This window comes from Macrobrachium nipponense, chromosome 28 (assembly GCF_015104395.2).
Source record: "Macrobrachium nipponense isolate FS-2020 chromosome 28, ASM1510439v2, whole genome shotgun sequence".
Taxonomy (NCBI): Eukaryota; Metazoa; Arthropoda; class Malacostraca; order Decapoda; family Palaemonidae; genus Macrobrachium; species Macrobrachium nipponense.
In genome coordinates this window covers 65,916,707-65,929,950 of record NC_087217.1, presented here as the reverse complement: position 1 = coordinate 65,929,950, position 13,244 = coordinate 65,916,707, and the positions used below count along the sequence as shown (strand labels likewise).

The window sequence follows — 13,244 nt, the reverse complement described above, 5'->3', positions numbered from 1 at the left end:
TTCCTTGGTCACCCCATCACCTTTTGTTTGCATATTACTGCTGCATTTATGCTTGCGATGATGACGACATCGCTAGCGGAAGATTCCTAGAGTATCCAAGGTTCTCTGCTCCTCTCAACGTTCAGTGATTCCAAACTGAAGAGACATGCTATGGAGTAGTTATGGTGAAATACTGACGACCATGATGTCTTAGGCAAACAGTTAATACAGTTCAAAATTGAAACAGTGACCATATGAAAGGAACATTTTCCTTAGTCTACTGGTCCAGTTGCCATTGGTTCAGTTGTTATTGATTCGGTTGTCACTGGTTTAGTTGTCCACTGGTTCATTTGTCCGGTCACCACACACACACACACACACACACACACACACACACACACACACATATATATATATATATATATATATATATTTATATATATTCTATATATATATAGATATAGAATATATATATATCTATTATATAATTATATATATTATCTATATCTGTTTTGCTTTATATATAACTATACGATATAGATATAGATATATATATATATTATATATATTTATATATAGATATATTACTATCTATATATATCGATATATAATATATATCTATATATATATATAACTATATTGTATAGTATATATATAGATATATATATCTATATATTAGATAATATATGATATATATAGAGTATATATATTATATATATTATAATTATAGTATTATAGTATAGATTATCTATCGGTATATCTATAATATATATATCTAATATATGATATATATATATCTATATCTTATATATATATATATAGATATAGAAGAGATGATATATATATATATATATATAGATAAATAGTATATATATTATCTATATAGATAGATATAATACTATATATATAGATAATATATATATTATATATATATATATAATAATATATATAATCATATATGTATATCTAGATATACTATATCTATATATATATATATCTATCTATATATATATAATATATATATATATATATATATACTACTATATATATATATATATATATATCTATATATATATAGTATATATTATATATAGTGATATATCTATATAGATACTATATATTATATATATATATATATATAGATATATAGGTATATATATATATATATATATATATATATATATATATATATATATATATATATATCTAAATCAAAGTGGTTTAATATTGTCTTGAAATATATTGGTTCGCTAATCTTGACATGGTCCAAGTAGTGATGACCTTTGACGTATTATAGGAACATGTTTTAATCAAGTAATGTGTGATAACAATATCAGAAAAGATCTCTTTAAGGGATAATCCAGGCAATTCCTTTGACGCACACGAAGTGTTGGAGTTGTTTCATTCGCTTACAATGGAGTTACCAAATAGCACCAGATGTCACTATTGTAAGCTGTTGTCCGAAAAGATTTGAGGTAAGTTGCAAAACATTTTTGAATGACTGTACAAAATGAGGATATTTATTAACAAACTTTCTTACTTGATAAAAGGGGTTCCACATGGAAGTGTTCTCAGTAGCACCCTCTTCACACTGGCAATAAATGTCATCGGTGGTCAACTACCCGTTGGAATGAGAAAAAATCATATTTACGAATGTACTACATAGAGCCAAACATAAGGCCTGTCGACATACCAAATGTATCTTAAATAAATGCTATTGTAAAAATAGAAACACGGCCCCCGTCAGTGTTTTCCAATTTCCCGTAGAAGAAACCACAGCATCTTTGTTGTATAGGAATGTAAAGTGAGATAAGAAAAATGTAGGGAAATTAACTTGAAGATATATATCATTGCACAGAGTACCGTAGTGTGATGCAATTACTTGTCTGTTTCCTCTTCTTAAGAAAATAATGGGGCCGAATTTGAAACGGCCAGAAAATCGTTACTAGGGGAAAGTTAACATTGAGACCCGTATATTTTGATTAAGAAAAGTACAAATTCATACAGTAGCATGTAAAAACGACTTGTTGATTATCAAAAAAATTATATGAAAATTAAGCAGCATATTTTATATAACATTATATAAATATTTATTGTTCTTAATCACATTATATGGGTCTAAATGCTAATTTCCCTATATTAACGATTCCATGGGCGACTCAAAATTGGGGCCTCTTCATTTCTTAGGGAGCGAAAACAACAGCCAGGTGGCCCGGCATGTGAGATGTGACCCGTGACGTCACGGATACGGTCTTCTATACCCTCAAGTCAAACGGTCAAATCCTTAGATGTGTATCTTTGATGCACGCCTGAACTTGAAGGCCCATATAGCCTACATTAAAAACAAATTGCAAAGATACAGGAATTTGATATAGAAATGATCTCATACAGACTGGGGAATTGATAGACCAACCTTGACATTGCTGTAAAAAATAACTGTCATGTCTGTTCTAGAACTCTGAAAAGTTCACATCCGATTAATAATGAGGTACTACTCAGAATATGCACTAGAATTTATTTTAAATCCTCATCGAATTCTTCTATCGAAGTTGGAATTGGTGAACCATCTCTTACGATTCATGGCTGCTTAGTAATAATGCGTAGTGCAGTTAAAATACCAGCATAAGCTTGCAAATCATACAAATAATGTGAAAGACAAAACTCTGTAAAGGTGAATTTCGAAGATAATATAACACCTGTGATTTTTCGTAGGGCTTAGTAGAAAAGTTTAACAATTTTTAAAATTTCGTTCTGCTTTTAGCCCATGACTGTAGATATGATTGCCTTTTCAGGTGCACGTAATCTTTTTCTATTAGATGTTCTACATATTTAATGAATGTAACCATACTGTTCATAGACATATTTCATGTATGTTCAGTAAGTGTGCTTATTACTGGAAGTATTACTCACGTTTGTAATACTGTCCTGTGAACAGGTTTTTAAAATCCATCGTGAGCTTTAGAGTAATCACGTTTTAGGAGAGGGTCGCCTTGAAATGTTATATTATCTTTATTTCAGGTCGACTTTAGTATGAAATTATAAGTATTCCATTTAGTATAAAATTACAGTATTCCATTATGAAATTAAGCATTGCACTGTACTGTATATTGTAATATCCTTCTTATGTCAGTATTGGTAAATTACTGATATAAACGAAATGATTGATTTCACCATTTAATACTTAATAACCTTTATCAACTTCAGCTCTTGATGAATTTAATATTATTCAGTTGGATTTATTGGCAAAGATAAGCCATCTAACTTTTCACGCAGGAATGTTCTGATTTTTCCATTTTGGAAAAATCTTTGCGGTATATTATTAAAATAATTTTTCAGTTTAATTGTTAAGGAGTAATTATTGTATAGGGTATTAATATATAAACACCTTTAAAAAAGGATTTTCTTTTATTCTGGTTGAAACTGGCTTGTATGTGCAGTACAGTTATTCTGAATCTTACAGGAAAATACACAAATCCCTGAAAAAAGATTTATATAATATGCGCAAGAAAAAATGCTATGAAACGTGAAAATAGAATAGACACAACAAACAGAAATTTGTGAGTGGACATTGGTTACACGAAAACAAGCAAACAAATAAACAACTGTTTTTTGTGGTTATCAGGGATTTTTTTGTTGCCTTTTAAAGCATTCATGAAGGAGTGATGCCTGTATCCAAGAAACGACTAGTTTATTATTCTCTTCTTCAAGATTGATAATAACAAACCGCAATGCTTTCAATATTCTTACTTTTTTTTTTCATTCCTTCCGGATATCGTGATTGCAGCTGATTGAGGTTTCAGCTCTTTCCATTTACCAAAGTTGAATATCAAGTTTGAGTAAAAGGTCAAAGATATCAGACATCAATTACATCACTGGGTTGGGGCCGGGGGAGGTGGTGAGAGAAAAGTGGGGAGGGGAGGAGGACAGTCACTTCCTTCATCAACGCTCTGAACATCCCTGATGTAATATACAGGTAAACTAAAGGTGATATTAACTAGTACAACTAAAGTAAATGTGATTCAACAGTTAGGCAGTATTTACAAAAGAAGGAAAATACATATTTATATATATATATATAATTACAAAATATGGTATTGTATTGAGCGAGTAGAAAACAATGAAAAAAAGATGCCCAGTGTTGAGTCAGTAGAAAAATGAAGTCTTGTATATTCATATATATATTATACATAACATTATACACACAGTTGAATTGTTTTGGGGGTAAACAGTCTTAGAGAATAATGACATTTGTTGACAGGTGATTGTGACAGATGTCTTTGCCCGAGAGCATCTGCCGTACCGCCCGCCGCCCTTAATTAATAGAGAGTTCGATAAATATTGAAAAAGAGGCGATGCTGAACCTCCTCCGCGGATCAGGCGACCAGAGGAAGAGTGTTGGAATCGATTTTGTTTGATTTAGTAAGCACAGTCTTTTCGACAGTGAACTGCGCAGCATCGTGCGTAGAGCTTCTGGTACAGTGACTCTTCCCAAACATCTCCAAGTACAGTGACTTGCACATTGGTGTGATTTTATGGCGATGATTTAATAGGGAGCTTTCCATCTTCTTCTGGAGGCCACCTGTTCGCCCGGAGTGAGCCAGTACTGCCTCTTGTCATCTTAGACATATAAACTAGCTATATATATAATAACAATATTATAACTATACTTAGGGACCAGCCCTTCGTTTGACATCGCTTGTGTAAACATGTGGGAATATTACTAAAGACCAAAGGAAACATACAAATATCAATCTTAACATAAGTAATACAAATCTGCTGAAGGTTTCTGAAAGAGAAGAGAGAAGAGATTTATTAAAATTTTGGCATAAATTGATTCATTTATTGTTTTTAGATACGAAACAAGTATATAAATAATTATATGTAATTAACTTTAGTTTTCACTTTAATTCTTTCGTTAAATAATATCAAGTTGGTATATCAAAGCAGCAGTTCTTTGCAGGTTCTTCAAGATGGTTTATATGTTACAGCAAATATGTGAAATCAGGGATTTCAAAGGGAATTTGTGAAATGACCAGTTCGCTTAGGAACATTTGATCCCAGACGCTAGCACTGAACACGGCGAAGCAGTGATTCTTCTACATTGTTTCACCGTGTTTAGTATTAGCCACTGGGCGTCAAGTGTTTCGCCGTGTTTAATACTAGCCCCCTCCCCCTCCCCCCCGGATCAAACGCACTAGGGACATTTGATCCTCCACAACGAAACAATGTTGACAAATCACTGTTTTGCCGTGTTTAGTACTACCCTCTGAGATTAACTGTTCCTAAGCGAGTTGATGATTTCAAAAATTTCCTTTGGATTTCGTGAAATCCCTTACTTCTCATATTTACAGCACATTATGAACCGACTGATGTTTAAAAACATTTAACCTAAGAAATGAGATGAAAACTGAAACAGATGACGCTTGGAGTCTCTCCAAGCAAAGCGAGAGGAGAAAGTATCGTCGGAAATGAAGAATCGAAAACCAGAGAAACTATGGGAACGAAGCGACCGGCTGGGGGGGCGTGGGGGTGGGGGAATCCCCGCCCCTGTAGGTATAGTTACTGGAAAGGTTGACGGCGCGATTCGGCCATCATATAATATCAAGTATAAGATTTCATCCAGTTCCGTGTAAGACCGCCGGGTGGAGGAAATCGGTCCCGTCATGTTCTGGTGAGTGAAAGTGTGATTGACAGGTGATGACAGTCATTTGCGTGCAACGGGAGGCGGCTGTTGCTGTCATTTTGAATTTATCACCGTCTTTGTTTTTTCATTTTTTAGCGTCTGGGCGCGGCGCTCATCTTTATATGCTGCAATTTCATCTTGCGCTTTAGAAAGTGCTTGATTGGTTTCTTTTTTAATTATTTCATGCATACATACTCTTCATATTGCTATTACTGGTGCGCGTCCGTGACGCTGCTACTTATTGTTGCTGAAACAATAGCAGTGGCGATGTCTTTATGCCACTTTTTATGTGTGTGCTAGATTCTGATTTGGAGTTTTATTTATAATAATAATAATAATAATAATAATAATAATAATAATAATAATAATAATAATAATAATAATAATAATAATAATAATAATAATAATAATAATAATAATAATAATAATGCAAATAGAAATGTATTCGATTAATACATTATGCCCAAGAAAACAAGTTTTGCGTTTTTTTTCATATTTTTCGTTCTAGGAGTAAAAAAATTAATCTTGTTTGGGACAGTTTTGAATATAATACTTTTCACGGCATTATGAAAATATATTTTTTCGGACTTGTTTCTTGCTACCATGTATTTAAAGATGATTAATGTTGATAGTTGACAGTAAAATAATGTTACTGGAAGAGGATAATATATAAATACCGTGTCATGCATATCTCATTGCATATTTGCTGTTCTTCAGAAAAATGTTTGTTTGTTAAAAATGCGACTTATTAAATTAAGTAAATATTACTTATGTATTTCCAAACATTTGCAGGTAATACTAGACGGTTTTTGAAGTGGCGCAGGTGAATATGAAGGATTTTTATAATTCATTAAGAAGCTAATGTAAGTCCAATAAATCGTTGCAGGGAAGAAGAAGAATCATCATCATCAACAGCCTGGAAACAACGAGAGACCCAAACAATGTCCAACTGTGACTTCCGAGGCAAAAACTCCTGTGCGTGACTGAGTTCAACAGCGTGTGACATGAGCAGGTGAGAGGCTGTCATATCACGACCACGAACCAGACGCTGTAAAGTGATGTCAGAATGGAGACTGTGTGTGTGTGTGTGAGTGTGTGCGTGTGTGCAAGTCATGACTGGTAACCTCGAGGAATTCTCGTTACATAAAGTTCATTGTGCAGATTGAGGGACAATGCTCGTAATAAGAAAGGCGTATGGAAAGTGGTTTCCGGTGCTGGTCGTTGTTTCTTGAATAGCAAATTGCGAGATTGGGTTTTTGTTTGTTCCTATATACTTAGATGATCGTGTTTTTGCATTTGTTATTCTTGTTGTTGTCTCAACCATTGAGGTACGCTAATGGTTTACTTCCCAAACAGTTACTCTTTTTGAAGGTACAACTTGTGAGTTCACGACAGAATGACCTAAATGGTCCTTGAGATTTAACCTTGCCATAAATTCAGTATTCTTTTTGTCACATGGCAGTCAAGGGGTGCTTTCTCCTTATAACTCACAGTAAGGGACCTTAGCTTATCATGAGAGAGTCATTCTTTTCAAGGACATACCAAGCACTGTAATACTGAAACTATATCATGACGGTAAATAAAACTGAATTAAGAATATCGAAGATAACTTGGGTTGGAATTGATTTCAGGCTTAAAAATCAGTCCTAGGGATGCGGTAATCACTATGTCACTTTAGGAGGCTTGCTTTGTTTCTTCATATATTATTTATTTATAAGAAAATAAGCGAACTGCAGAAAGCTGACGGGGAAAATATTTGTGTATGACTGAGAATTGAATAGGGGAAGTCATCTGTACTTACTGACAATGTGAAGGTGGGAAAGAAGAAAAGACGTCGTTAGACAGTTTCTATTTCACATCTCACCTGCGATTTCATTAAGAAAAAATCATCTGAATTATAAGACTAAGCTGGACGATTTCTTTTCATTACGCATACATTAATGGATCATAATTTGTTGTCGACAAGAATCCGCAATTATCTTGGTTGTTAAGCATTGCCTGATTAAAAACAAGTGAGATTTAATTACTCTTTCTAGACGGTGTCATTTTTCCTGGCTGTACCGATAAGAACGAAAGGTCGTCTGCTGCAGGGCATGTTTTTGCCCTGCTTGGGTAGGGAGGTTGGGTGGGTGTGGTCCATGCATAAGCATGCGTTGTGCTTATGAGAATTCATACATTCGTCATATAAAAGGGTATTATTACTGTGATGTCCAGATAACTTTGTAACGCTGTTACTGCTAACCTGTCTCAGTGACAAAAAGCAAAGAGCAAAAGAAGTGACCAGTTTTTCTTTGATGTATTTTGGTTCTACTCAACTGTTTGTGGACGAAGCTTTTCTATGTATGATTGATAAACGAAATTATTCATTGACTTGACTGAATTTCTATTTTGCAATAATACTCATTAACACCTAGGAATGGAATTGGTAGGATTCTATCCATTTGAAGAATGTCCTTTTGAGTGTTAGTTTGCTTCACCAATATATTTTTTTTAGGACAGATAACGAAATGTATCCTATATGTGACATCCCCGTAGGTGGGTAGTGTCGTCAGTGCCCCTCACGTTGTGCACTGTACGCATTACTTAAGAGTCTTTGCAGAGTCCCTTCGACCCCTAGCTGCACCTTTTTACTGAACTTTTGCTCATATTCTCTTCCTTCCTTCTGATTTTCTACCTTCTCAAGCAATTTTTTCTTGGTCCAACTGCTTTGAGGTTTTCCTCCTCTTATACCTCTGAAACCTTCATACTACCAATTTTCCTTTCAGCGCTGAATGACCTCATAGTTCCCAGCGCTTGTCCTTTGGCCTAAATTCCATTCTATATGTGACTTTGATCCGGTCTCGTGTTACTTGTGCCTGTTTGGCTGTGTAATTGGTGTGTATATGCGTGTGTATGAGAGGAAGAGAGATATAATTTTCATATACACTTCTTTTGGTGAATATTGTGTCTCGATGTTTTCAAGAGGGACCAAAGTGCTCGCTAGTGTTAGGAGAGAGAGAGAGAGAGAGAGAGAGAGAGAGAGAGAGAGAGAGAGAGAGAGAGAGAGAGAGAGAGAGAGAGAATATCAACTTACTTTCTTTATCCGTGACACCACGATCTACCAATATGGAAGTGATTCATTTAATATCCGCCGCTTCCGTAGTTACACACTGTGGTGTAAGTGGGCTGCTTCTTGGTGTGCGTCACAGTGACGTATCCGTGCTGAGTCTCGGTGACGGTGACGTATATGTGCTGCTGCTCGGTCTGGTAGTTGGTCTTGGTGACGTAGTGGGGCTCGTCCTCGGTGACGGTGACGTAGTTCTGCTCGATCTTGGTCTCAGTCACGTAGTGAGGCTCCTGGACGGTCTTGTAGATCTGCTCCGTGACGGTGACGTAGTAGGGGACCTGTGACGTAGGCAGTGAGTCAGTGTATGGGATATTTCGTTGTTAAAATTCGCGTGTCAAAAGTTTGTCGTTGCATATTGATGTTGCCATTATATTTCATGATGTTTCTGTACAAGAATATCTGATGTTAAGACATGAATGAACTTTAAATTGACAAATTCTGATTACTCGAAAACACTATGTCCTAAAAGGGCATTAACAAACAACTCATTACAACATCTATAAGTTTTTTTTTTTCCAAGTTACTATCGTCAAGCTTCCTAGGCAGAAGAGTTTTACTTCTAATTTTTGGAGATAAAAATTCCTCGATAAAATAACGCCAACCAGACGAGAGACACCAATTGCATAAGCCCCCAAAGAACGCAGATAACCCTTCGGAGATTCCTGGCAGGGATGACTAATGAAAAATCATTTTTTTTTGTCGTGTCAGATGAGAATTTATATCATGCTACTCATAAGTGTGGAGTCTGATGCGTTGTGGTGGGTAGCTGGAAAAAATCCTGAGTCAGATTCTTCTGTCTTCAACTGACAGTGTTGTCATCAGATTTAATACTATTTTACTCCTGCTGCTACTTCTACTGCTACTCTTACTACGTTGGCTACCACTACTACTAGCGCTACTACTGTTGTTACGACTGCTGCTGTTGCTGTTACTACAGTGCCACCTGCCGATGGCGGTGCTGTTACTCAGTGCTTAACTTTGCCTACTTACCAGTCCAGTGTCTGTTTCATTCTAATCTAAATGCTATTTCAGACAACAAAGCCTGTCGAAACAACTGCGTGAAAGATATACAACAACACAAATGTTAGCTGTTCTTTGTCAGATTTTCGTTGAATTGTCAAGAAAAGTCAGTATTGGTTCTCATTGAAACGTAAACAGAGGAAGGGCGAGTTTCAGTCATCACTAACCTGTACAGTGGAAGTACAGTAGTGACTCTCGGTCAAGGTCTTCATGTAGTAGTGGGTGCCGGGCATCATTTCCTGGTAGGTGGTGATGTGGGCCTCCGTGATGTAATCGGTGTTGTAAGCCACCTGTGGAAGAAAGCAATTAGTCAATCAATAATATACACTACATCATTTTGGTTCTAAGTCATTCCTAAGGTAACGAGAATTTGATTTCAAGGGTATATGTGACCTAATATTTTAGAGTATAGAAAGCTACGTGTTATTTTTTGGTAAAACGAAAGTGAACTGACCTTAGTTTCGTAGACGACCTGGTCGGGGAGAGGTTGAGTCACGAATTCGTACTGGACGACAGTGGTAGGATAGTACAGGGTCTCTGTTACGTACTTGTACAGAGTCTTGGGTACGTACTGAAATGAAAATGAAGAAAAGCGACTTAGTTGTTTATTTCTTCATTTGTGGAGAGAGAGAGAGAGAGAGAGAGAGAGAGAGAGAGAGAGAGAGAGAGAGAGAGAGAGAGAGAGAGAGCATTATAACTATGATATCTAAATCGGTAGAAATATTGTTGATATGGCGTTTAGAAAGGAAAGCAAACTGAAAGTACTCTGATTGAAAATATTTAAGCAATTTCTTAATCCTAATTGAAACATAATTTGATGTAAATTCCGAATAGCGAAACAAAAGAAAACGGCATTACGTGAATTTCTTGTTGTTAAGTCCAATTGAACCGGCAGCGTGCGGCCTTTATCTTGCCCAGATCAGTTGGAAGTTATAAGAAATGTGTAACGATAAATCTTTTAAAAAGTAAGATAAGTTTAGTAAGAGACGGAAAACAAAAGCGGAGAGAGAATTCCAGAGATTGGCCATAGAGGCAATGAATCAACCAATAAGAGAAAAACTGGTCTCCTTCAGTTTACCTGATTGGCTGTCTTCCAGGACGTGTGGTGTTCCATAGCCACCTTAGTGATGGTGGTGTACACGGTCTTATCATAGCACTTCTTGGGGCAGGAGTATTTTGGCTTGGGTGGGGGTCCGTAGGCTGGGGCAGGGGGAGGGCCGTAGGAAGGTGCTGGGGGAGGTCCATAGGATGGTGCTGGGGGAGGTCCATAGGATGGAGCTGGGGGGGTCCCATGGTGGGCTGGGGGAGGTCCATAGGATGGTGCTGGGGGAGCACCGTAGGTAGTTGGGGGCAGGGCGGCAGGGTAATCTGGATCCGCCTCAGCCTTGGCTTCGGCCTCTGGTTTGGCATCAGCCTCGCACCGAACTGCCGCCACGAAGGCCAGGAGGAGCACAAGCCGACGGGACATCTGGTGGGGGAAGAACGTATTATGATTAATGATATTTTGTAAAGAGGATGGCAGCATCAGTGGAATTGATTTTATATATGGTCTTTTAAATTCTTCTTATTATTCTCTTCTCACCTGGGCTGATATTTGCTAATATCAGCCCAGGTGAGAAGAGAATAATAAGCTTAAGGAAATGTCTTATAAAAATACTAATTTATTGATAAGACAACTAAAAATGGCGTATGTTGCTGTAGAGTTTACAAATCTAAGGATATTATTATTCATATGACGTAAAGGTTAATAACATTCGAAATCATTTTCAAAGTCATATTTTATGTACATAAAATAATGAATAAGAGAAAAATATAACATGGTGCAAGCGAAAAAAAAAATTGAATTCGGCTATTATGTTTGTTACCGGGTACTGACTGAGCTATGTGAAGAGACACCGATATTCACACAAATGTACTGAGTAAAGACGTTATTTTTCTTTTGTTTGTTTGTAATTGAGTACTTGAAAAATCGCTTTGTTTCCTCTTTCCTTATGCTTCTGACGCATGTTACACTTTGCCAATAGTTTTGCCCACTAATGTCAAGGTGAGTTTTCATTGGGCTTCACCCCACGCTGCATGCCCAAGACTCATCACTAGCTCCTCCCAAATGAGCAGTCCGGTATGTGGGGCTAACTAGAATTTGGGAGGAGTTGGTGATGAGTCTTACGCATGCAGCAGCATGGGGTGAAACCTAGTGTCAACTCACCTTATAGAATGAAGTTGGCTACTCTAGAATAGGAAGGAAAACTCACTTGAATGACTTAACCCTGTGAAGGTAAGGTCCATGCATATTGTATGTATGTAGTATATAATATATATATATATATATATATATATATTTATATATATATATATCTATATATATATATAATATATATACGTATAAGTATATATATATACATAATACACACACACACACACACACACACACACACACACATATATATATATATATATATATATATATATATATATATATATATATATATGTGTGTGTGTGTGTGTGTGTGTGTGTGTGTATCTATATATATATAATACTGCGTAAAATAAAATAAAGCAGGCGCATGGCTGCAAATGGTTTTTGGTTTTTGCTCTAATGATTTGGATGGAAAATTGACTACATTAGAGCTACGGTTCATTTCTTTCACTTGAGTCTCCATTCAGAATTAAATTTTTTGCGCGTTCATCAACTTGCGTACCATCACGTAATCCCTATTCAAATGCTTGTACGGGACATAGGAACTCCAGTATCTGGTATTGATGAACCCTAATTCTCTCGTCTCTCTCCTCTCGTCTCTCTCTCTCTCCTCTGCTCTTCTCTTCTCTCTCTTTCTTCATCTCTCTTTTCACTTTCTTATTTTCCACCATTATCCACCCTCAGACAGTCACACACACTACGCAACCAGGTCCATGTAAATGGTTTGCGATAAAAAAAAGAAAATTTCCTTACGCCTCTATTAACGACCATTCTTTCTCTAGCTTTTGTTTTTCCACCCTTTGGAGCTCATACGCGAAGCAGTTTTATTGTTGTTTTGTCGTACTGCAATTTCACAATGCCGTTAAAGAAACAGGTTTATTCAATGGGCGACGGGACGAAATAGTAAAAGAAGTCATAAACATTTATCACTGAATGTTATGAACCTGGGCGACCGGCGAGTGATTTCAACACTGAATAAGTAATGAGCCCCGACTGCTATTTGTCCCGCCTTTTTCTCTTTGTTCATTTTTCTCTCTCTCTCCCATCTCCCATGTGCAAGGGAGCGTTGCATAGATTGCGGAGACTCACACCTCCTTTTTTCGGAGGTAATTAGAAGGAAATCAAAGTAAGGAATGCGCATGGCTTATGGGAAACAAGATGAGAATTGGAGTGGAACGTGACTCTTGCAACCTGAGAAATTAAGGATCGGAATGAATGGGTCTCAGAAGAGAGAATGGTTTTTGACTGGGCCTACAATT

General features: G+C 36.4%; 1 protein-coding gene across 3 annotated transcripts in view; it reads right to left on the bottom strand.

The window, feature by feature from the left end:
• Positions 1-3,365: 3,365 nt before the first annotated feature.
• The window catches only part of LOC135201846 (uncharacterized), a 101,854-nt gene continuing 91,975 nt past the window's right edge, over positions 3,366-13,244 (bottom strand). For all 3 annotated transcript variants that reach the window (XM_064231131.1, XM_064231133.1, XM_064231132.1), the window contains 5 exons: positions 10,867-11,256; positions 10,243-10,359; positions 9,956-10,078; positions 8,736-9,046; positions 3,366-4,765 (listed from right to left, as the gene is read on the bottom strand). In XM_064231131.1, the coding sequence (XP_064087201.1) occupies positions 8,783-9,046; positions 9,956-10,078; positions 10,243-10,359; positions 10,867-11,256 (894 nt within the window). In that variant the 3' untranslated portion in view covers positions 3,366-4,765; positions 8,736-8,782. The remainder of the gene's footprint in view (positions 4,766-8,735; positions 9,047-9,955; positions 10,079-10,242; positions 10,360-10,866; positions 11,257-13,244) is intronic.